We start from the raw sequence: 25820 nt of genomic DNA, 5'->3' as shown, positions 1-25820 counted from the left end.
GGACTCATGGATAAGATATTTACACGATTCAGACCAATTTAAGAATTTTGGCATCGATTTGTTAGAGCATATTTTTGCATATTTTACCCATAAGAGCATAATTTTGCATGATTTGACTTTTGTAGCATATTTAAGGCATATTTTCGAGTTTTTAGAGCATATTTTACTCTTTAATGGCATATTTTGAAGTTTTTCGCTTTTTTCATTTTTGTACATTTTTAATTTTCTTTTCAAAACTTTATTTAAACAAAATCAAATTTAATTTTTTTATTTTTTTAATTTTTTCGCCAATTTTATAATTTTGAAAAAAATTAGTTTCATTTGTGGAACTTGAAAACTGCAAAAAATACATTAGTCTCATGAAAACCAATGTTATAGTTTTTTATTCAATTGCTTTAGATTTCATGAGGCCAATCCATTTTTATCGTTTAAAAAATTAGTATTTATAACACTGTTAGTATGTCAAAAAGACACAGAAAACGCCGAGATACCTAAACTTAAATTTGGGTCATAGAAAAAAGTTTTCACGCATAGACATAAGAACTAATTATAAAAAATTAAAAATATGTGCATAATTAATTGAAATGGACTCTAGTTTCATGTATTTATATATTTTTCTATGCGTGAACGTTTTTTTTTTTTTTAATTTAAATAATCAAAAAACACCTCAGAAACAGTGTAAACTTTAAAACCAATATCTCCCGATTTTGACCCAACTTTTCAAAACGGAGTATGCCACTAGATTCTACGACCGAAAATTAAGTTCACGTGTTTCGGCGTTTTTCTGTGTCTTTTTGAAAGTTGAAATTTTACTTGCAGTTTAATTATTGGATTTTATGACATCACCGATTAAAATGTCACTTTAGAAGCTATGAATACAATTGGAAGAAATGTGTTAAAGTTTGTCGTTTGAAATATGTTTTTTTGTGGACCAAATGGCTTCATGTTATTTATTGGTTATCTGAACGTAAAACTGAGTTCTATTAAACTAGTTTTTCAAACTATGCGATGAATCAATTATAAAAAAAATCTTGTAGGATCAAATATGACGATGAATCAATTATAAAAAAATCTTGTAGGATCAAATATGACATTAAATATTTATTATTTCACTAGCTATACCCAGTGTGCTTCGCTACCCTCATCGTAATGAAATAAAATAAATATTATTGTAAATGTATATATCTGCAATATCAAAAAGTCCCCTATTTAAATTTATGTTTATATATTCAATATTTTAGAAAACTCAAAAAGTACCAATGAAGTACGAAAAAGTAACAAAAGACCTCTTTTATTTAATTTCATGTTCCTAAGTTCAATATTATAGAAAATTAAAAAAGTACCAGTTGAAGAACGAAAAATTACCAAAGGGTCCCCTTTTATAGATTCTCATTAACTCCGGGCTCCACATGGTTAATTTCATGTTATAAAAACCACAAAAAGTACCTTTTGAAGAACGAAAAATTACCAAAAAGTCCCCTTTTATATGTTCTCACTTACTCCGGGCTCTACGTACTTAATTTCATGTTTCTAGGTTCAATATTATAGAAAATTCAAAAAGTACCTTTTGAAGAACGAAAAAGTGCCGAAAAGTCCCCTTTTATAGGTTATCACTTAATCTTGGCTGTACTTGCTTAATTTCATGTTTCTAGGTTCAATATTATAGAAAATTCAAAAAGTACCTTTTGAAGAACGAAAAAGTACCAAAAAGTCCCCTCTTATAGATTCTCATTTACTCCAGGCTCTATATGCTTAATTTCATGCTTCTAGGATCAATATTATAGAAAATTCAAAAAGTACCTTTTGAAGAACGAAAAAGTACCAAAAAGTCCCCTTTTATAGATTCTCATTTACTCCAGGCTCTACATGCTTAATTTCATGCTTCTAGGATCAATATTATAGAAAATTCAAAAAGTACCTTTTAAAGAACGAAAAAGTACCAAAAAGTCCCCTTTTATAGGTCCTCACTTAATTCGGGCTCTACATGTTTAATTTCATGTTTCTAGGTTCAATATTATAGAAAATTCAAAAAGTACCTTTTGAAGAACAAAAAAGTACCAAAAAGTCCCCTTTTATAGTTTCTCACTTAATCCAGGCTCTACATGCATACTTTCATGTTTCTATTTTAAATATTATAGAAAATTCATAAAGTACCTTTTGAAGAACGAAAAAGTACCAAAAAGTCCCCTTTTATAGATTCTCATTTACTACGGGCTCTATATGCTTATTTTCATGTTTCTAGGTTCAATTTAATAGAAAACTCAAAAAGTACCAGTCGAAGGACGAAAAAGTACCAAAAAGTCCCCTTTTATAGATTCTCATTTACTTCAGGCTCTACATGCTTAATTTCATGCTTCTAGGATCAATATTATAGAAAATTCAAAAAGTACCAGTCGAAAGACAAAAAAGTACCAAAAAGTCCCCTTTTATAGATTCTCATTTACTAAGGGCTCTACATGCTTAATTTTATGTTTCTAGGTTAAATTTTATAGAAAACTCAAAAAGTACCAGTCGAAGGACGAAAAAGTACCAAAAAGTCCCCTTTTATAGATTCTCATTAACTAAGGCCTCCGCATGCTTAATTTCATGTTTCTAGGTTAAATTTTATAGAAAACTCAAAAAGTACCAGTCGAAAGACGAAAAAGTACCAAAAAGTCCCCTTTTATAGATTCTCATTTACTAAGGGCTCTACATGCTTAATTTCATGTTTCTAGGTTAAATTTTATAGAAAACTCAAAAAGTACCAGTCGAAGGACGAAAAAGTACCAAAAAGTCCCCTTTTATAGATTCTCATTTACCAAGGGCTCTACATGCTTAATTTCATGTTTCTAGGTTAAATTTTATAGAAAACTCAAAAAGTACCAGTCGAAGGACGAAAAAGTACCAAAAAGTCCCCTTTTATAGATTCTCATTTACTCTGGGCACTACATGCTTAATTTCATGTTTCTAGGTTAAATTTTATAGAAAACTCAAAAAGTACCAGTCGAAGGACGAAAAAGTACCAAAAAGTCCCCTTTTATAGATTCTCATTTACCAAGGGCTCTACATGCTTAATTTCATGTTTCTAGGTTAAATTTTATAGAAAACTCAAAAAGTACCAGTCGAAGAACGAAAAAGTACCAAAAAGTCCCATTTTATAGATTCTCATTTACTCCGAGCTCTACATGCTTAATTTCATGTTTCTAGCTTTAATTTTAAAGAAAACTCAAAAAAGTACCTGTGTAGAACGAAAAAGTAGCGAAAAGTCCCTTTATTATTAATTTCATGTTTCTATTTCAATATCATAGAAAACTCAAAAAGGACCAGTTGGAGAATGAAAAGTACCAAAAAATATAACTTGATACCGGGGTTCCAAATAACACCCCATTAGGATATTTAGTGTTTCTAAATTTAAAAATTTTATCTAAATTGGATCATTGTGGTTGAATAAAATCAAATTTCCCGTTTTTACCCCTTTTGGTACTTTTTTCCTCCCCATTAACGAAATAAAAATTCTATTCCAAAAAGTTGCAACATCGTAGTGGGAGCTTGTTATTATGTATTCATATGTATAAGTTAATAAACCAAAAAGAATGTTTTGTGAAAAAAGTACCAAAAATAGGTACAATTTTAACCCCTTAAACGTCCGAATATCCAAAAAGTACTAAATTCATATTTTTATTTTTTCGTTAAGTTATGAAGGAGTCAAAAATATTTTTTGAATGTGCACTGGTTTAAAAGATACATGGGGTGCGAAAAAAGTACCAAAATACAGTTTTTACCCGTTTATTCCCTAAAGGGGCCGAATTTTAAAAAAGTACCAGACACCTGTCCGTTTATTTTTTAAATGAACGGCGATAAGCTTTAAACTGTTTTTGTATCTTTTCTAGTTTAGGAGATATAAGGTTACCGAATTTACCCGTTTTTACCCTTTTTTACCCCCTAAACATTCGAATTTCCAAAAATCCCGTCTTAGTGGATCTATTTGGCGGGAGACCAACCTCCTGTCCAAATTTCAGCTCTTTAGCTTCAACCGTTTAGGCTGTGCGATGATGAATCAGTCAGTCAGTCAGTCAGTCAGTAACGTTAGAATTTTATATATATAGATTACAATTTCAGTCTTTTTGAGCTTTTCAATGTTTAAAAAATAATAAAAAAAATTATTTTTGAGCATATTTTTTAAATTTTAAGAGCATATTTTGAGTTTTTTATGGCATATTTAAAGCGCTTAAAACACTTTTTTTAGAGCATATTTTCGGTTTCCCTGTTGATAATTAATTATATGTGTAACAGTCCGTTGAAAATTCCGTAGTACTCGAACTCTTCGCCTAATCTTCTTAAATTTGATCCTACTAAACATCTCCACAAGAAATCTAGAAGATAACTCGAAAAATTTCAATGAATTTGGTGATGGTTCACTATTTAGATCATAAACATCTTACTAAATACTTCAAACTTTAAACCGGTTTTAAAACCGGTTTTTTTTTTTGTTTTTTCGGTGTCGGTTTTTTCTAAATGTTGATTTTTCGAATATCGAATAACCCGTTTTTTTTACTTTTTAAAAACCGGTTTCGAATACTTTTATTTGCTTTGTATTCAAGATTACTTAAATTAAATTTTGAAGTAAATAAAAATACAGCTCGTCTAAATTTTAAAAATATTGGAGTCCTGGAACTATAGCATATTTTTCTAACGCACCTTTGGTTAAACTTTTTTGATTTTCCTAATTAATTAACAATTTTTATTTGTAAAATTTATTTGAATAACTGCTTGATAAAATTTTATCAATCTTAAGATTATACTTTAATTACAATAATTAATATGCGGCTAAAATATTATGGAAGTGTAGGAATGCCTATGAAAATTGTCTAAATAGGGATTTTAGAATAAGCTAGAATTACATAGTTCCTTATGTTTAATAGAAGTGTTCCACTTTTTAATTTTTTTTACATTAAAGAAATAATGTAAATCAGACGACTAGATCTAAAGTTATAATCTTTTAAACTGTTAAAAATCAGGCCATGTATTATTGATCAAATTTAAACTTAAACGTAAATTTTTTTCTAATTAAAATAGATTTTGTTATTTATAATGAAAAACCGGTTAACCGGCTTTTTCTGGATTTGAAAAATATCAACCGGTTTTTTTCAAATGTCAACTATTCGAACTATTCGAAAACCGGTTTTAAGAAAATGTCGAATAATCGATCACCATAATAAATAGTAATATAGTTAGGGTGATGGTAGCACTTATTTTATCATATTTAATAACAAAGTATAAAGCTACGTTCAGACCTATCAAACATTTGATGAAAAAGACGTAACCACTAATTTTTGTAATTCTTTTTTTGATTCTGCATGATTTTTGTAATTGCAAATATTGTCGAAACAAATAATAAAGACGTTCTGAACTGATGTCGTCAAAGATATATTATGTTTGTGCAAATAAATATATATTTTAAGGAAATCAAAATGTAGATTTTTTAAAGGTCATTTTCGTCAAACATTTGATAGGTGTGAACGTAGCTTAACAAGTAGTCCGACTCTTTGACAGCAGTACCTAACTCTAAGCATGTGTTAGTGAAAAAGTACCCTGAAGGAAACCTGTCGACAAGTGTCCCCAAGTCACCAGTTTGGTCGACTATTTTGGTGACTTATTGGCGACATTGGCAACGAAGCGTCAATAACAAATGATTAGCGGCAGTTGATTAATAATGTGTCGGCGACGATTGCAATAAAATAGTTATTTAAAAAAAGCTTATATCTAAATTTATTTTTTTATTTTTTGAATAAAATATGTGAAATTTTAACAGAATTAGCATTTTTATTAGCTATTTACTACAAAAAATACCAAAAGTGTAGACTAGAATTGTTAAAATATACTAGTGAATCACTGGTTGCAAAGTCTACATATGGTCCCAAAAGAAATACCTAGTCAATAGTACTAAAGTCAGTAGTATATTTTCAATGACACGCACATGTTAAATGTCTATAGTAGAAAGCTTTGTATGTCATATAATAAGTCACTAGTACTGGTGACTGTGTCAATAGTAAGTCAGTACAGTTTCACTATTGACATTTCCTGCAGGGTACCTAACTCTAAATATGTGTTAGTAACTAAAATGTATATGTATTGGTGCATTCTAAACACACAGAGTTTTATAAAAAAGTTACAATTTTAAATTTGTTCGAATTTTCAATACCAAAAATTTAAACTCTGTTTGTGAATTAAAATTCAACAACAACAAAAATTAAATGCCAATAACACAGTGATACAGCAAAAAAAATGCAGGGGTTCTCATATACCAATTCCATTTCGTTATAGTCCATAGAGTAGGAATATATTTTTAATTTTTCCCGATCACTTCGTTTAGTTCCTTTTTAAGAGCAAAAGATGTGAAAAAGAGCTATTTTTGAAGTTTTAACTTTAAAAAAATATATGTTTGGTAGTTTGCAACCGATTTTCAAATTAGATATTTTGTTTTAAAGATACAAGTGTTGTCTTTCAACCCAAAAAAAATAAATCCAAAATTTATGATTAATGTCTTGGTTACGGCCATTTAAGTAAAAAAACTCATACTTTTTTCACAATTTTTAATTTTCATACTGCTCTACGTTGGCCATGAAGCAGTAACTTTAGCTTTTATTACATTTGAAAAAAGGCACATTAAGTTGGGTTTCCAATGATGGTCAATTTATAATAATCGATGAAAAAGGTTATGAGTTGTGCTAAGTTTTATAAAAATATTGCATATTTCTTCCATACAAAAACGTTCATGTTTCTGGTTTTCTTTGTAACAAGTTTAAAAAATGTTTATAAACATTTTTATACAAAAATTAATTTGTATGGAGAAAACCAAAAATTCGAGGAACATGCTATTAGAAAAATTGGCATAAATCATCCAGTTTTTCATAGATTTTTATGAAATAACAAGTTTTAGAAACCTTCCTTTATGTGATTCTTCAGGAAAGTAATAATAGATGAACTCACTGCCTCATGACCAAAGTAGAGCATGATGAAAATGATAATTTTTTTAAAAAAGTGTGAGTTTTTTTACTTAAACGACCGTAACTCAGACATTTGACCATAAATTTTGTATTTCTTTTATTGGATTAAAAGGCAACACTTGTATCATTAAAAAAATATCGAATTTGAAAATCGGATGAAAACTACTAAACTTATGATTTTTCAAATTTAAAACTTCAAAAATGGCTCTTTTTCGCATATTTTGCTCTTAAAAAGTAAGTTAACGAAGTGATAGGGGAAAACTAAAAATATATTCGTACTTTATGGACTATAACGAAATAGAATTGGTATATGAGAACGCCTGCATTTTATTTTTCTTCACTTTTGTATCACGGTGTAATTAGAAAAAATATTTTTTTTAGTTTAGGAAAATTAAACAAAATTTTGTGTGAAAAGTGAGATAAAATTATTTAAAAAAAATACAGATTTTTTTTGCACAACCGTAATTTCGCGTACAATCCTTAAAATTGTCCAAAAATGTAAGTTAAACATTTGAGTGTTTTGACAAGTATAAATTTCTCACAAGAGAGTCAAATTCATACGACACTCGTAGATGTGAGAGAGTAATTTCCTATATATGAGAGTCGGACTACTTGTTATACTTTGTTTAATAATTTTTTAATGTTTTGATTTCCTGTAAATTTACTTATGGTAAATTTTGAATTCTCCTAAATTTCTACAAATATTATTGTTTTTTAATTTTTATTTAAAAGAAATAAAACTTCTTAGAAACAGTTAACATCTTAAATTTCCTGTAAAATTTGTTTTTGAAAAATTAAATAAGTTTTTTATACATTTTCTTCTTAATTTTGCAGTTGTATCATTTTCCATGTCATTTACGAAGGCTGATGAATCCATTGATACACGTGAAGGGGCAGATTTAATACTTAAATGTCGATTTACTGAGCACTACGATTCAAAAGATTTCACATTCTATTGGGCACGTTGGACATGTTGTCCGACACAATTTGAGAATGTTGCCATTGGAGACGTTCAATTAAATTCAAATTACAGGTAAGTCAAGAATTGTTTATAATAAAATATACCGCGTGAAATGCTTTAAAGTTTACGAATTTACTTTAAATTAATTTGAAAATGTTGAATATAAAATTATAGTTGTGTTTTGTTGCTAACGTTCAAGGGCAATTTCATATAAATTTAAAATTTATAAACGTTAGGAGTTAACGTGTAAAATTATACAAGTTAATTTTAACGTCGATAAAAGTGCTACCAATTCAAAAATAAAAATACAAATATTAATGTGTTTATGTCAAACAATAAAAAAATATTTTAAAATAAAATTTAAATCAAAAAAAAATATCAAATAAAAAAACCTTTTTTAAGAAAATGTAAATAATTTCAAGATTTAGCAGATTTTTTCTGTGGAGTGATGCCAAGTCAGGTAATGTTCGTTTTGTTGCTAACTTTAAGCGTTAACACTCATTGATAGCAACAAAACACAACTTATATAGTTTTGAAATAAACATCAGGGCTGCGGTTTATCAATCATTCAAATTTAGAACATGTAAATTAGTTTGTGAATGATTTTAGAAAATTTTAGAAAATTATCCGAGAGAAATATATTCGTTATTATTTAGATAGGCTACAACGTAGTGATAGGGCCATAGTTTGGTTATAACTCTAATGTACATACATATACATTTATAATATTAAATATTTTTTGAAGTTAGTGTAAAAAACATTTTTTCCACATAAATAAGTACAATTTTTCATTTTGTTATTCAATTGCCGAAAGGGATTATAATCAATAAATTATGCAATCAATAACTATTTGACTATTTTAATAAAAATACGTACATACATATGTATGTATGTATGTATGTATGTATGTATGTATTGTATGTATGTATGTATGTATGTATGTATGTATGTATGTATGTATGATGTATGTATGTATGATGTTATGTATGTCTGTATGTATGTATGTATGTTATTTTGTTTTGGATGTATGATGTATGTCTTGTATGTATGTATGTATGTATGTATGTATGTATGTCTGTATGTTATTTTGATGTATGTATGTATGTATGTATGTTATTATTGTAGTATGTATGTATGTAGTGTATGTATGTATGTATGTATGTATGTATGTAATGTATGTATGTTATGTATGTAGTATGTATGTATGTATGTATGTATGTATGTTGATGTATGTATGTATGTATGTATGTATGTATCGTATGTATGTTATGTATGTATGTATGTATGTATGTATGTATTTTATGTATGTATGTATGTATGTATGTATGTAGTTGTGTATGTATGTATGTATGTATGTATGTATGTATGTATGTATGTATGTATGTATGTATGTATGTATGTATGTATGTATGTATGTATGTATGTATGTATGTATGTATGTATGTATGTATGTATGTATGTATGTATGTATGTATGTATGTATGTATGTATGTATGTATGTATGTATGTATGATGCTCTATTTAAAAATCAAAATGCCTCTGGCAAATACATTAAATTAAGAGGCTGAATATTTCTCAGATGTCTGTACCCAGTAAAAACATGGTAATGACTCAACAGCTTACATTTCAATGACTACTATATAACTTTGCATTACTTAGAAGGAGTCTAGTAATGACTTACAAATAATATATTATATAAGTACTTACTTTTAAGCCTTGAAATACTGCTTTCGAACTTTTTTTGTAAAACAAACGAAAAAAATATATTTTTTTTGTGAAAACTAAGACGCAGTGGACTTATTATCGGAGGAACTATTATTTTCTCAGAAACAAAACTACTTACTTAACTCCCTAATTGCAAGCGAGTATGTTAAGTATTTGCCTCCAATGTCATCCCCGTGTTAAAATAATAACCTTAAACGCTATTGTGTAAGTAAATTATAAATTTTAACCCTTTACATTTCAAAAGTTTTTGCTGGGCAGCTTTATTTAGTAGTTTGTTGGAAAACAATTTTGTAAAAAAAATATGTCCGTTTTCGACACGATAGCGTCCTGAAGTAGGCAATATCGGTCCGACAGCCTTAACAGTCAAACCTGTTTTAAAAAAGTGAGTATAGCGGTGAAATTCCACTTAAATAAGTTTGATATGATCTTAAATCTCTCCTACATATTTTATGACAATCGGTCCATAATTGACCCTACCTCGCATAAAAGGTTTCCTTCAAAAAATTACTTTAACGCCCATTACTGGCTTAAAAATATGAGTCAAGCACTGAAATTCGACATAAGTAAGTTTCGAACGATGAAATTCGACATAAGCATGTTTCTTAGGAGTTAAAATCTCTCTAGAAAATTTTATGACAATCGGTCCATAATTGACTCTACTCTTCATATAAGGTCTCCCTCAGAAAAAGGATTTAACTTTCATTACTGGCTTAAAAATACTAGAAAAGCGATGAAAATTTACACAAATAAGCCAAAATCTTTCTACGAAATTTAATGTGGATCGGTCCATAATTGACCTTACCCCCATATAAAGTGTCCTTCAGAAAATGACTGTACAATGATGAAAATCGATATAAACACTCTTGACTGAACTAAAAACACGAGAACAGCGATGTAATTCCAAATAAGTAAGTGTTATACGGACCGAAATCTATGTATCTATCTATCCAAATTTTACTACAATCGGTCTATAATTGACCCTACCGCCCATAAACATATGTTCATGGTTTAAAAGTTGGACAGAAATATTTATTCAAATTATCCCTAATCCGAATCCGAATCCGGTAGTAGCATACAAACTTTGACCAACTGTAACTCAGAAAGTTCTTGAGTGATCCTGTGAAAAAATGTGTATAAACTATCACCGATCATCCCAAAAGAAAGACATCAGTTTCAAAAGTTGGGTCACTTGATATGAAATCCCGCATATATGCACATATCGTCACCTGAAATGTAAAAGGGCGTAACAACACTATTCAAAATTTTACAGGAGAGACAAAAAACTAAATAAAATTAAAATTATTGTTGCTATAAAAATGTATCTTTCTTCCGCGTGCTATATTCTATCATCAATAAACATGTTTGAATATAAATATGACACCAGACATTGTCTATTGTGTTGCTTTTTAGGACATTCTGTCTTGTAGAAATGACTAATTTGTTGTTACGCCCTTTTGAATTTCAGGTTAATAAAAATGGTGTTTTTGACTATAAAGTTCTAAAAACTTGCGACAACATGTATTTCGGTGTAATGGACCATTTTCAATCAAAAAGTCGATTTTTAAATTTTTGGTTGTTAAGCCTTTTTGCATTTCAGGTGACGATATGTATGTGTGTTAAAATAAAACTTTAACAAATTCCATGTGGCAAAGAGAACACTTAAATTTTGACGACCGGTCCCTCATAATGATATTTTTAAAGTTCCTAAAATTATATTTTTATCTGTCTGTAAAAATATTATTTTTGGGCATTACAGATCTCCTTAAACATATTATATCCTCATTACTGTGATGATTTGTGCGATATAAATTCTAATCTAAAACAATAACACCCATTATGTGTTATTCTAATTCATTAATTAATCATTAAGCATTTAAATAATTGACTGACAGCGTTCTCTTAATCAATTTTTAATGCCAAGTGGTTAAATAATGTTCGAGCAGGCGTTTCCAATTAAAATAAAAAAAAGTAGAAACAATCGCAGTTCGTGCTCTACTGGAATTATTTATGAACAACAGTTAAAGTGACGAAGAGCCGGTGAAACAAGGTGTTAAACGTTGTTTGCCAACATGAAAGCAAACAACTAAAAGGCTTAAAAAACAACTGCGTCAACAACTAAAACAGAAACAAAAACGAAAGAAGCAAAAAAAACAACTACATAAAAGATTTAAACTTTGGTTTATTTAAGTTGACTGACTGAATTGTTAAAGAAACTGCCAGAGTAAAGTGATGAAAACAATGTCACGCTTCGCAAAAACAAAAATGCTTGGTGGCGTATGCTTGTTGTTGTTCTGCAGTGTTTTTCCTGTTGTACGTTCATCATACTACTAAGCGGTTGTTGGCGACGGCCTTGAGGCGCTCACACGCGAAATTGTATAAATGTTGATGACGATGATGAAAAAAGCATTCAAAACACATGCTTGTACGAATCATGATGATGATGATGAATGTGGACAGCAACTCGAGTAAAAAATGCCCAAATAAGACCAAAACAAAAACTCGAGCTGACAAGTTCACTTACATACATACACACACACATACCCTGCTGCAGGAAAGCAGGCAAACTGACAGTCAGAAGGACCATTAAAAATACATAAACAGACTACAGAGTGTGACCTCCAAAAACAGATACACAAACGCCAAAACTAAAAAATGAAAGATGAAGAATAAATGTTGAATAAACAGAAAGAGAGTCTCTAATGAAAGGAGGGGAAGAGTACTAAATGCCTAAAAAGATAAAAGGGACAAGAAAAGACAAACAATCGTATTATCCTAATATATATTATACATTTCTTTCTAAGATTGTTTGTATGTTAATTATGTGTAAATTAGTCTACCGATTTTAATGAAATTAATATCAATACAACTCTATAAATTGATCTCATCTGTTGCTACAGATACCTAGGGCATCCACAAGAAAAGATTTAAATTTGATTGATTGACACTTAGGCTTGCAAAGAGCATACATCTTTTTGGCAGTTCTGAAATTAAAGGATAACAAGTAAGAGTGTTATTTTCGGTTGTGCCGAATCTTATATATCCACCATCAAAAAAAATATAGTCAGGGTGATGTATTGTATGTATGTATTAATGTATTGGTTTCCTGTAAATGGAGAGTTTTGGATCGATCCTCTTAAGATTATACAAAGATTTTGGTTTCAAAAACCTTGTTATCTCTAATATCAATGTCACCTACGACTTATATGAAGGCTTTGGTCCAATATGGCCTCATGCTCATAATATTTGACAACAAGATTCTAGATCCTATAGAAGAATCAATTATGGTCCGAGCCTCTTTATATTTGGCAGATAGATTTCAGTTGCTATAAAATATGTTTATGCCAATTTCGTTGATATACTAGAATTTTGAAGCACATTATGAACTTTAAAGTAATTTTTGGACAGGAATCCTATATGGGGGTAAGGTCAATTATGTCCATAATCTCCGTAAAATTTGCCAGAGAGATTTCAGTTCCCCGAAAACTTGTTTACGTGGATTTACTACAATTTTGGAGCAAGTTATGAGCGTTATAGTCATTTTATGAAAAGATTTATATCTTGGGTAGGGTCAATTAGGAACCGATCTTCATAAAATTTGACAGAGAGATTTTAGTTCCCCTTAAACTTGTTTACGTCGAATTTCGTTGCTTTACTATCATTTTTAAGCAAGTTATAAGTGTTAAAGCCATTTATGAAGGGGAGTATATATAGAAGGTTGGGTCAATGACGGACCGATCATTATAAAATTAAGTAGAGAGATTTATGTTCCTCTAAAACTGGTTTGTGTTGACTTTCGTTGATTTACTGGAATTTTGAAGCAAGTTATGAGTTATTTTCTGAGAGGAACCTTATATGGGGGGCCGATCTCCATAAAATTTGTCAGAGAGATTTTAGTTCCCCTTAAATTTCGTTGCATTTCTATCATTTTCAAGCAAGTTATGAGCGTTATAGTCGTTTTCTGAGAGGGACCTTATATGGGTAGGGTGATTATGGTTCACATAAGACTTGATTATGTTAAATTTCATTGACATACAAATGTTTTTAAACCAGCTATGACAATTTTCAATCTTTATCGTGAGGCCACTTGTATGGGGGCTATGCAAAAACATGGACCGATATGGCCCATTTTCAATACCAAATAAACAGCATCAATAAGAAATATTTATGCAAAATTTCAGCTCCTTAGCTCATCTTATTCGGACTCTATCGTGTTTTCAACAGACAGGCGGTCGAACATGGCTAGATCGTCTTTGAAATAAATAAGGACCCAGAGTATATATACTTTTGTGGGTATATGAACAATATTTCGATATGTTACGAACGGAATGACAAAAACAATATACCTCCCATCTTTTTTGATGGTGGGTATAAAAATGGGATGGGTATATTAAAGGTACATGGCGTGAATTAGATACAAAATTTATGTTTTCGAAATCCACTTTTCGAAACTTTTCATAAAAACGAAAATTTTGTGTTAATAAAAACAAAAGTCTACAAACATTAACCATCCGGGCAATGTCGGGTACGAAAAATCTATTAAAAAAAAAAAAAATAAACTAAACAACAACAGCGCCTCATTTGTTTGATATGATTAACTTGGCTTTGTTGTTGATGTTTTTCTTCACATTCACTTACATACACAGTGTTTGTTGTTACCAAGTTTTCGTAAAATGTCTAGTTGACAATTAAGATGACAGCTGGTGGTGGTGGCTGTCACAGCGACATTGACTACAACCATATTCAAGATGATGAAGATGATGGTGATGGAGATGTTGATGATATACGTTTTTATAACAAAATGTTTATTTTAAATATTGTTTTTGTTTGTTTTCTTTCTCGTTATTTTTTAACAAATTGAATTTTTATGTTTTTTATTTCGTTTTTTATATGTTATTTTTGTGGGAAAAAGTACTTGTTGTAGTAGTGATGATGATCATGATGATGAAGTGGGTAAAAAATGACATCATGTGGTTTTAAACTCTTTTGTTAACAAGAAAAATAAAAAAAAATGAATAAAATAAATTTAAATGGAAAAAGAAATGGCGAATACAATAGTATTTATCATATTAGCAGCAAGAATAAAGAAAGTAATATTAAATTAACAAGCACACAACTGATTATAATTCAGGTAAAATCATATCAGACATTAAAACTCAGGAAAATTAACAGTTTTTTTAAATTCCACTGATAACAATACCCTACATATATATGGCCTAATGTTGGTAACATTAACAATAGTGGTCCTACACCAAGCTTAAAGGATATCTCAGAATCATATTCGGATGTCTCACTAATCGTTTAACCATAATTTCATAATTGATTAAATTTTATTTTAAATTACACAATCTGATAAAAATATAGATTAACAAAAGAGTAATTGGTCTTATTAATTATCAATTCCTCATATATCGAGGTCCTTTATAACGTTACTTGTAGGGGGTATCACATAAACGACTATACTATATATTTTATTTTAATTTTCACTTCTACAACATTTTTGTAAAAATAAATCCATACCGCTGTGATTGGTTTGAATATTAATATTTAATGTTGCCTATAGATATTATCGTTTTTCTTTCATTTTCAAAAAATTGTTTATGTGGTCGTTGCAATACAAAACAAAAAATTATAAAAATAAATAAATAAAATATGCAAACCTCAATTGTAATAAAATAAACTAAATTATTTGAAACAATGTTGCAAATCAAATCAAATATTTAATGCATAATATGTTTTTTTTTTTTTTCAATTCCTATGTGAGATTTAAACTTGGATATTTTAAACATTCTTCAACCGCGACAATCATTCATTTTGTATTCAAATATTTAAATAAAACAATAAATTGACATTTGAGATTTTCCAGGTGTATCATTCACAGAATTTGTTATTATGCATTACAAATGATAAATTAAATTCGAATTTTTGTAACATTCCAAAAAAAAAAAAAAAAAAATCATATTAAATTATTGTACATTAATTGGAAAGAAACTCAGAACTTTTGCAGTTACATCGAAAAAATTAAAAATTGGTTTCAATTACCAAAATAATTGAATCAAAGCGAACAGAAATACTGCTATTTTTTTCTCAATGAATGTTTTTTTATTTCCATAGAAAAAAATTATTAAACAAAATGCTTTAATAAAAGAATCGCATAATATGGAACTTATACTGACTTATTTACATATGTATGTATATGAATTTGGGATGCCGCGAGGAATTTAAGACAATTTTTCAACAATATAGGTCAAGAACTCTCTGAGTTATAGTGGGTCAAAGTTTAACAGTTTTGCAAAACCTGTGTTTTTTTCTATTTAGGTAACTTATTACCTAATGTTCATATGTAGCAAAAATTGTTCCAAATAGTTTAGATAGCTATTTCTTCAATCTTTCGGAAATATCCCCAACTAATTTGCTTTAAAATTAGTTCGCAAATTTTATTTTTATTTTAAGGCTTGGATATAACAAGGGCGGTGGCGTCGACGTTTAACGCCATTGCGAGAATTTTGAATTATGTAAGGGCGTTGGAGTTTTTTATGCACAAATTTATTTTTTTCAGAATAAAAATAAATTAATTTATTTTGACACAACCCATACACTTTTTTAATAAACAAATAAAAATCAGCTGCCTTAACGATTTCACCTTTCTTAGTGCATCCTGAAATTAATGACGAAATGCTTTACGTGGTGGTCTTTTTCAACCACTGAATGAGCTTTGTGACGACTCACCACTACAATTGAGCTATCTAATCTCTGACCATTGCAGCCCCGTCGCTTAACTTCCATGATGTAAAACATCACATCCGTTTACAATGGCCTCTGTTGAGTCGGCAATCCATCAAATAAGCCGAGACTTTGTTCTTACTCACAGTGACACACTGTGGTAATTCTGATATGAACAGAGTTTACTCTGAACACATCTGGACAAGGAAGGAAAATTCAATGGTATCATTTTTATATGATACCTTTCATCCGTCATCATTCAACCCAGCACACTTCTCATTCATCCACATTCATAAGAGAAAAACATACGACACACTTATTCTAGGTAAACGGGTGGCTTACAATTAACACCAACTCATTTCCAACGCTTAATCCCACAGTCCCTCCTCTTTGGGATATCTGTTGTTTCGGCTTATATTGAAGGTAAAGTCAATAACCTTACATCAGTCATTTAACCGCCACTTATCCTCCCCGCGAATTTGGGTTTAAACTACAGCCACTACGTGGATCCCGAAGGAACCTCAACCAATTGACCAGTCAAAACATAGTCCTGCGGGCAACTGGCCACCCGTAGTACCAGATTATGTGGTTCTCTTTTTAAACCCCATGTCAAATCATACCAAGGACTAGCCGAGGAGTGAAGTGACATCACCAGCTTATAGTCCCGTCAGACTAGAGGTACTGCAAGCACCTCTTTACCCCGGGATTGCAATACACCATGATGGAACATTTCATCATAGAAACATGCCCCGGGGAGACATCCTGAAATATTTTAAAATCGCTAAAGAGAAAAAATATGAGAAATTTAAAAAACCGTAGAGAAAATAAAATAAATTTTACTTTTGATTTCCAATGCCAACGTTTCTTTTTGTATAAAAATTTTTAAAAACGCTTGGTTATATTCAAGCCTTTAAACATCATTCATATTCATTTATCAAAAGTTTATTAAACATATTTGGTATGAACAATTCTTTAAAACTTGTTTTGTATTCCAGAAATTATTCCAATGTAATATTATATGTTTTAAATTTTACTTGAATAGAAAAAAATGGTCAAGTGATTTTCAAGTTCAATTCCTCTTAAATATACATACATATGTATATAAAAAATCCATATTTATGTATGTTTATGTATTTATTTCTAAGTTCACGTTTTCATACGTAAATAGCAAGGATGGCAATCAATACGGTTATTAATACCGACACCGTTATTCAAATACCGTTTACCACTATACCGGTATCATACCAGTACAATACCGTTATGATAACGATATCAATACCGAATCAATACCATTATTATACCAGTTTCAATACCGATATCATGCTTCTATTTGCATTAAAGTAGAAATTGAAACAACTCCAAATACGCGTATAAAGATTACTCCTCAATAGACTAGGACTGGTTCAAAAATAATCCATATATATAAAGAACAAGTGTGTTATATTTGGCTGTGCCGAATCTCATATACCCACCATCAAATCGTATGCCATAAAAGAAATGCTCCCCTAACATCATGATCGCTGATCAAATTATTTCAAGAAATTTTTTGACCGATTTTGGTTCATATAAACATGTTTACATCGAATATCATCGCTGTACTCGCATTTTATGTCAGTAATTAACGTTAAAGTATTTTTTTTAAGGCAGGCTTATTGGGCGGGTAGGGTATGTTACCGAAACTTTCCGCATGAAATTCGGTTGGAAGATTTGAGTTCCTATAAAAAATCCTAAATCATATTTCATAACTGTACTCATATTTTAAGCTAGAAATGATCTTTAAAGTAATTATCTGAAAGGGACTCTATATGAGGGTACGGTCAATTATGGACCGATTTCATCGCTTTACTCGTATTTTTAAGCCAGTAATGAGCTTTAAAGTCACTCTGAAGGGGATTTTATATGGTGATCAATCATATGCAGATTCTCATAAAAGTCAGTAGAGAGGTTTTGGCTTATAATAAACTTACTTATGTTAAATTTCATCTCAATACTCGTACTTTTAAGCCGATAGTGAGTTAGAAAAATTTTCTGAAGGGGACCTTATAAGGGGGTAGGGTCAATTATGGACCGATCCAAATAAAATTTGGTGGAGAGGTTTTGGCTCGTAAGAAACTTATTTATGTCAAATTTCATCGTTGTACTCGTATTTTTACTCTAGTAATGAGCGTTAAAGTCATTTTCTGAAGGGGACCTTATATGGGGGTAGGTTTAATTATGGACCGATCCACATAAAATTCGGTGGAGATATTTTTGGCTCATAAGAAACTTATGCCAAATTTCATCGTTGTACTCTTTTTTGTAAACTAGTAATGAGCGTTAAAGTCATTTTCTAAAAGGGACCTTATATGGGGGGTAGGGTCAAAACGTGGACCGATATGGCCCATTTTCAATACCAAACAAACCTTACCTATAGAAAATATTTTGTAGAAAATTTTAACCCTCTAGCTCATTCCGTTCGGACTCTATCGTGTTTTCAACAGGCAGACAGACGGACGGACATGGCTAGATCGGCTCAGAATTTAATAAGGACCCAGAATATATTTGTGGGTCTATGGCCAATATTTCGAATATGTTCGAATGACAAAATCAGTATACACCCCATTTGGTGATGGTGGGTATAAAAACATATTTCATTTATCATTGTGATGTTCTAGGTGAGGTCATTGCATGCATTACGTCAGACTAATCCTAAAAGTAATCCTTTGCTAAACTTATCGAAGTATATAATCAGCCTCATGGTGCTATCATGTTGTCCAATAATGTCTACAGGGAAGTAGTTTTGGGATTACCTAAATCGATCATGTACTCCAATTATTCTTGCAGTGTTATTTTTTTTTTTTGATTTAATAAATAAGAAAATGTTGTAGACCCGCGAAAGTATACAATACTAATCTGTGTCCATTTTAAGATGATCTGTTCAACGTTATAGGGTTCAAATGGAGGAGCCTATTGCTTTATTGAAAATGCAAAAGGGGCACTCATGAATTCATTATGATAAATTTATATACAAATAGTGATAATAGTTCTTTTGTTGAACCCTATATTAAACCTTATTACGATGAGTTGCTGACGGTACAAGATTCGTTGAATATGTATAACACTCTTACGTTTTTGTTTTAACTTTTTATTAGATTTAATACATTTTTTATTAATACCGTTACCGATACCGTTATTCATTTCGGTTGCCAACCTTGTCAAATAGTTTTAATCTCTTACATAGTTTTAAATTTGTTACGTTATAGTAAACTATATACTTATAAGTAAGTTTATTAAAGTTTATTAAAATACACGTTAAACGTAATAATGATGTTAACTATTATAAATATGTATAAAAATTCAATAGAAATTTACTTCAATGCTAAACAAATAAGGACGTTTTAATAAGCTGAATTAGAGTGGTCCAATAATTGAAAAAAATTTCGGGAGGTACAAAAGTTATATAGTCCTAAAAAAGCTTAACACAGGAGTAAGTTTTGTAATATTTATTATTATTGAAAAAAATAAACATTTTGAAACAAAATTTTGTAACTGATGTTCCTACAAAAACATTTATCTACTTTTGATGCAAACAATTTACTCATAATATTTCGCCTGATATTACCATTCAGAAAAATCTAATTTTTTTCTACATCAATGAACAACCCTACTAACACATTTTCTTTCGAAATTATTATTAAATGCAAACATTTCTGCAACACTGGAATTGTAAATATGTAAATGAGAATAATTATTAAAATACAAAAGTGCTAATTAAAAGTCATGTAAATTTTTATGTTTAAAGTTTAAATTAATTACTTGTATGTATGTTGTGTTAGCAGCTGTAGATAAAAATTAATTTATAAATAAAAAGATAAAAACAATTAATTAATTTATACTTAGAAGTCAACTCAACACTTATTAACTAACGTTTTTATATTAATTTCGGGCAGAATTCATATATTTTAGAAATTTCCAAATACTTACAGAATATTTGGATTTATAAGAAATTTCGCAGGGTATATGTATATTTGTGTAACCACTAGAGCCCTGCATGAGTGACTTAAATAATAAATTAAAACATTTGATTTTTTTCAAACACTGTGTTTGACTCACTCATTGTTTTATGAATGAAATGAATAGTATATTTGAAAATAAGGAATGTTAGTCAATACTCAATTCAAACGAAACAAGTAATGAGAGTGTTTGTGTGATTCAATTCAAGTAGTATACAGTGAGTGAATCGAGTGAAAGCAAAACAATTTTTAAGTTCGACAAATTAACAGATTTTTTGAATATTACTTCGAATTTTCGAACTTAATTTCGAATAGTCGAAGATAATATAGTAGCGTCATCAACTGTACTTAACACTGCCAAATTTCAGCCAATTTGGTCCACGGAAACTGGTTTTATCAGCTTTAAATTTTTTTCGAACATGAGTTCGAATTTTCGAAATTTTTTTTTTAGTTTTTTGGACTCAAAGAATAATTTAAAAGCATAAAAAATTTTTCGAACATAACTTCGAATTTTCGAACTTAATTTCGAATATTCGAACATAATATTATCTTGTCATCAATTGTACTCAAGACTACCAAATTTCAGCGAATTCGGGCCACAGGAACTAGTTTTAACAGCATTCAAAATTTTCACCATTTATTCAAGAAAAAGTTTGAATCGATTCATTCGATTCAAACAATCTATTTTGTATTGTTTTAACATAAACAAATTGTTTACTCGTTCGATTTGAATGTAGTTGCACATTCACTTGATAGTACTCACAACGTTTGAGTATAACAAAACTTTGTAAATACTATTCTAAACAAACAATGAGTTGAGTGCAAAGCAATGAGTCACTCATTGTGTGTAGCAAATAGAGTTACTCATGCAGGGCTCTAGTAACCACCATCAAAAAAGATGAGGAGTATATTGATTTTATCACAACATAATACATAGAAATATTGGTATATATTTTGTGACCTTATTAAAATATAGGACGAGGGGCATGGCTAGCCCTCCTCCTGTTGAAAGCACTATAGAGGAAACGCGAGAGGAGCTAGAGGGTTTAATATAATTAGTCAAAATGATAATGATATTTCACTATTAGAATCCGAGAGAAAAATATATTTCTACCCATCCTTTGATGTGTTTCAAGTTTGATGTGTTTCAAGTGAAGTAATAAAATCTTTCAAATCTATATTGTTGCTAGAGGTTCCAAAATGTAAATATGATTTTACGCGTCTAGAAAATTTAGTCCAAACCGGTGGTCATGGAAAAACATTTAAATTTTAAATGAATTGTCTCAGGGTAATGTTTCTTGGCTGTAATTTAAATGCAATCTCAAGTGGTTTTTAGTTAATAATTCCTATAGTCAATTTGTTGTTGAACGCATGTTTAACAGTTTTTTTTAACTTAAATGAAAATGTTTATTTTTTGCAATAAAAGTTCAAAAATATATCTACATAACCATTCATTCATTATACGACTACTTGTTTTAAGATATACATAAAAAAATATTCTGTGGAATGCTGATAGCTTATATTCAAACAATGTCAACTTATCAAATTATTTATATTAGGTTAGCTTGGTAGGAGGATGTATACTACATTAAATCTGACAAAATACACCTAGACCACTATTAGGCCTGTTGTACGCTCCTTTTCATGAAAAACAAGTTAGAGTGCTATATTCGGCTCTGCCGAATCTTATATACCCTCCACCAGCAAGCTACTTTTCATTGAGACCCATTTAACTATCTAATTTTTAGATAACTTGGCGAAATTTTTGTTTCCTTATTGAGGGTACTAACATTTATGCATATGTCAAACTAATTTTAATTAGGTCGAGAAAAATTTATATTAATAGGCCAGTTTGAAAACATTTTAATATAATGATATATCTGTACACAGAACATACTCATTTTGAATTTTATCCGGATATAATCATTTAATTACGAATTAAGTGATATTAAGTGATTTTCAGAAGTATACCTTATATGGGAGCTAAGACAACCTATGGACCGATCCGGAAGAAAAAAATCCGTAGAATGATTTATATATACAAAATAAACATTTATGTCGAATTTTATCCCGATAACTTTGATTATCAAGTGCATTTGAGTAATTTTCGCAAATGTACCTTATATGGGAGTTGTGACCAATTATCAACCGATAAAGAAAAAATTTAGTATAATGATTTAGTATAATGATTACTACAATAGATTTATTAATTAATGAAATATTTGCGTTTAGGTGATTTTCGGAAGTGGACTTTATATGTATAGGATCTATGACCTTACACAAAACATATTTGTGTCGAATTTTATCAAGATACCTTTATTTGATGATGAAATATGTGCGTTTAAGTGATTTTTTTGAAGTGGACCTTATATAGGAGCTACTACAATATATGGATCAATCCGGAAAAAATTTGGTAGAATGATTTATATGCTCACAAAACATATTCAAGTCGTACTTCATCCCGATAGCCTTATTATTCAAAGAAATATATGCGTTTAATTGATTTTCGTATGTGGACCCTCTATGGGAGCCTATCCGGAAAAAATTTCGTAGAGTGATTCATATAAAGACAATACATATTTGTGTCGAATTTTATCAAGATAACTTTATTTAACAATTAAATATGTGCGATTAAGTAATTTTCGGAAGTGGGACTTATATGGGAGCTATCACCAATAATGGACCGATCCGGGGAAAAAGTGGTAGAATGATTTATATGTACACATTACATATTCAAGTCGAATTTTATCCTTATAGCTTTAGAATTTAATGAAATATATTCGTTTAATTGATTTTCGGAAGTGGACCTTATATGGGAGCTATGACCTATTATGAGCCTATCCGGAAAAAATTTCGTAGAGTGACTCATATAAAGACAAAACATATTTGTGTCGAATTTTATGAAGATAGCTTTATTTGACAATGAAATATGTGCTTTTAAGTGATTTTCGGAAGTGGGTCTTATATGGGAGCTATGACCAATAATGGACCGATCCGTAAAAAAAAATTGTAAAATGATTTGTATGTATACAAAACATATTTGTGTCGAATTTTATCCCAATAGCTTTATAATTCATTGAAATATATGCGTTTAAGTGATTTTCGGAAGTGGACTTTATATGGGAGCTATGACCAATTATTGGCCTATCCGGAAAAAATTTCGTAGAGTGATTCATATTTAGACTAAACATATTTGTGTCGAGTTTTATCAAGATAGCTTTGTTTGACAATGATATATGAGCTTTTAAATGATTTCCGGAAGTGGGCCTTATATGGGAGCTATGACCAATAATGGACCGATCCGTAAAAAAATTGGTAGAATGATTTGTATGTATACAAAACACATTTAACTCGACTTTTATCACAATAGCTTTACTCATCAAAGAAATATGTGCGTTTAGGTAATTTTCGGAAGTGGACCTTATATGAGAGCTATGACCAATTGTGGACCGACTGAGATCTGCGTTGATAGTATGATTTCTATTCATATTATATTTGCATGTACAAAATTTTGTTTTTATACCGATATATTTGAGGGAGTTATTAACGATAAACTAATTTCCGGGAATATATACCTTTGTATGGGGGCTATGGGAAATATTGGATCGATTGTAAAGATTTTGAACATAATTGATTACTGCCCTGAAAAAATAATGTGTGACAAAATTCATCGAAATATCTTTGGTAGTTTCCGAGAAAACTTCAAAAGAATTATGAAAAAACCGTAATTTTTTTCGAGGTAGTCTGAAATTTTTACTTATAACTTTTTACGTTGTGAACCGATTTTGCTGATTTTCAATACCAAACTGCTTAGGATAATAATGAATATTCTTAGTGAATTTGGCTGATTTCTCTTGCTTAGTTTTAACGTGAGCGTGTTTTAACCAGACAGACAGACAGACAGACAGACGGACAGACGGACATAGCTAAATCGACTCAGAGAAAGTATATATATTCTGGGTCATAGGGACCCAGAATATATATACTTTGTTGGGTCTCAGACGAATATTTCTTGGTGTTACACACGGAATGACAAACTTATATATACCCTCTATCACCACTGATGGTGGTGGAGGGTATAAAAAGAAAACAAAATTGTTCAATAAGCCCTTCATATCTATAAATTATTCTGTAAAATGCTGATAGCTTATATTCAAACAATGTCAACTTACCAAATTAGTTATATTAGGTTAGGTTGGTAGGAGGATGTATACTACATTAAATCTAAAGAAATACACATAGGCCACTATTAGGCCTGTTGTTCGCTCCTTTTCATGAAAAAAAGAAAACAAAATTGTTCACTGAATGTATTATTTTTTTTTTAGATTATGTTTACAAATATTGCTGAAGTTATGAATGTAAAACTGAAATATTTTGCCAAAATATTTTTAGTTGACCCAGTTTGCTTGGTATTGAAAATGCGAAATATCGGTCAACAATTTCACCTAGCCCCCATATTATGCCCTATTCAGAAAATTACTATATTGCTTAAAAAAGAATGTATAGCGATGAAATTCAATATAAAAAAGTTTTATTGGGAATGTATTTGTCAAAGTTTATGAGGATCGGTATATAATTGACTCTATCCCTCATAAAAAGTCTCCTCAGAAAATTACTTTAAAGATCATAATGTACTGCAATATAGCAACAAAATTCAACATAATCAAGTTTTAAAGGAACTAAAATATCTCTGTCAGATTTTATGAGAGTCTCATATAAGATCCCCTACAGAAAATTACTTTAACATTCATAACTGTCTTCATAATACCAGTTTAGCGACGAAATTTAACATAGTTACAAGTTCAACTTCAGAAAATGAATTTATTATTTTAATGTTCAAATGTAAACTGAAACAAATAAAAATAATTTTGTTTACTTTTTTCTTAATTTGGTTATTTTTTATTCGAATTTTGGTTAGAAAAAAAATTTTGTTGTGGCAACACTGCTCGTAATCCTGTGTGTCCACTCAGAATACGTATCATCATACTAACCTCTGACTAGCGCATTTAGAGGAGATTTCTCGTCTTATTCTCATCGGGGTCACACCATAGGATCATTTTGGTTCTACCAACCATTTCATTATTCGCGAGTGGCCTGGTACCCGTTTAGTTTTCCGCTTGGCCAAGACAATCTATCTGTGATCAGCGTTTCAAAGTTTCCGACATATTCTGTGTCTAGTATACGATCAGGCACGTCCGATGATTGTGTATAACCTTAGAATGTGTCCAGTATACATTGATGACGTGTCCTATAACCGCTTTTGGCCAGTTCGCCTAAAGTAAAGAGCCGTTCAGCTGTAAGCGCCGTCTCATATCTTTAATATGTTTCACTTGGTGGAATATCTAGCAACGTTTCTAGGGCATTGGTTGAAGTAGTACACATGATACCACTTATATCCAAGCAGTATGTACGCCGAACTCCCTGTAGTAGTTTGAT

The 25820-nt window shown here is 30.1% G+C and overlaps 1 protein-coding gene across 4 annotated transcripts in view; it reads left to right on the top strand.

The window, feature by feature from the left end:
- The window catches only part of LOC119616088 (Down syndrome cell adhesion molecule-like protein 1), a 351308-nt gene that overhangs the window by 150783 nt on the left and 174705 nt on the right, over positions 1–25820 (top strand). For all 4 annotated transcript variants that reach the window (XM_037972250.1, XM_037972251.1, XM_037972252.1 and 1 more), the window contains one exon: positions 7821–8019. In XM_037972250.1, the coding sequence (XP_037828178.1) occupies positions 7821–8019 (199 nt within the window). The remainder of the gene's footprint in view (positions 1–7820; positions 8020–25820) is intronic.

This window comes from Lucilia sericata, unplaced genomic scaffold (genome assembly GCF_015586225.1).
Source record: "Lucilia sericata isolate MDLA Ls3-8-SP2 unplaced genomic scaffold, ASM1558622v1 Contig000056F_arrow, whole genome shotgun sequence".
Taxonomy (NCBI): domain Eukaryota; kingdom Metazoa; phylum Arthropoda; class Insecta; order Diptera; family Calliphoridae; genus Lucilia; species Lucilia sericata.
The sequence above is the reverse complement of the archived record's forward strand: the minus strand, read 5'-3'. Positions and strand labels throughout refer to the sequence as shown.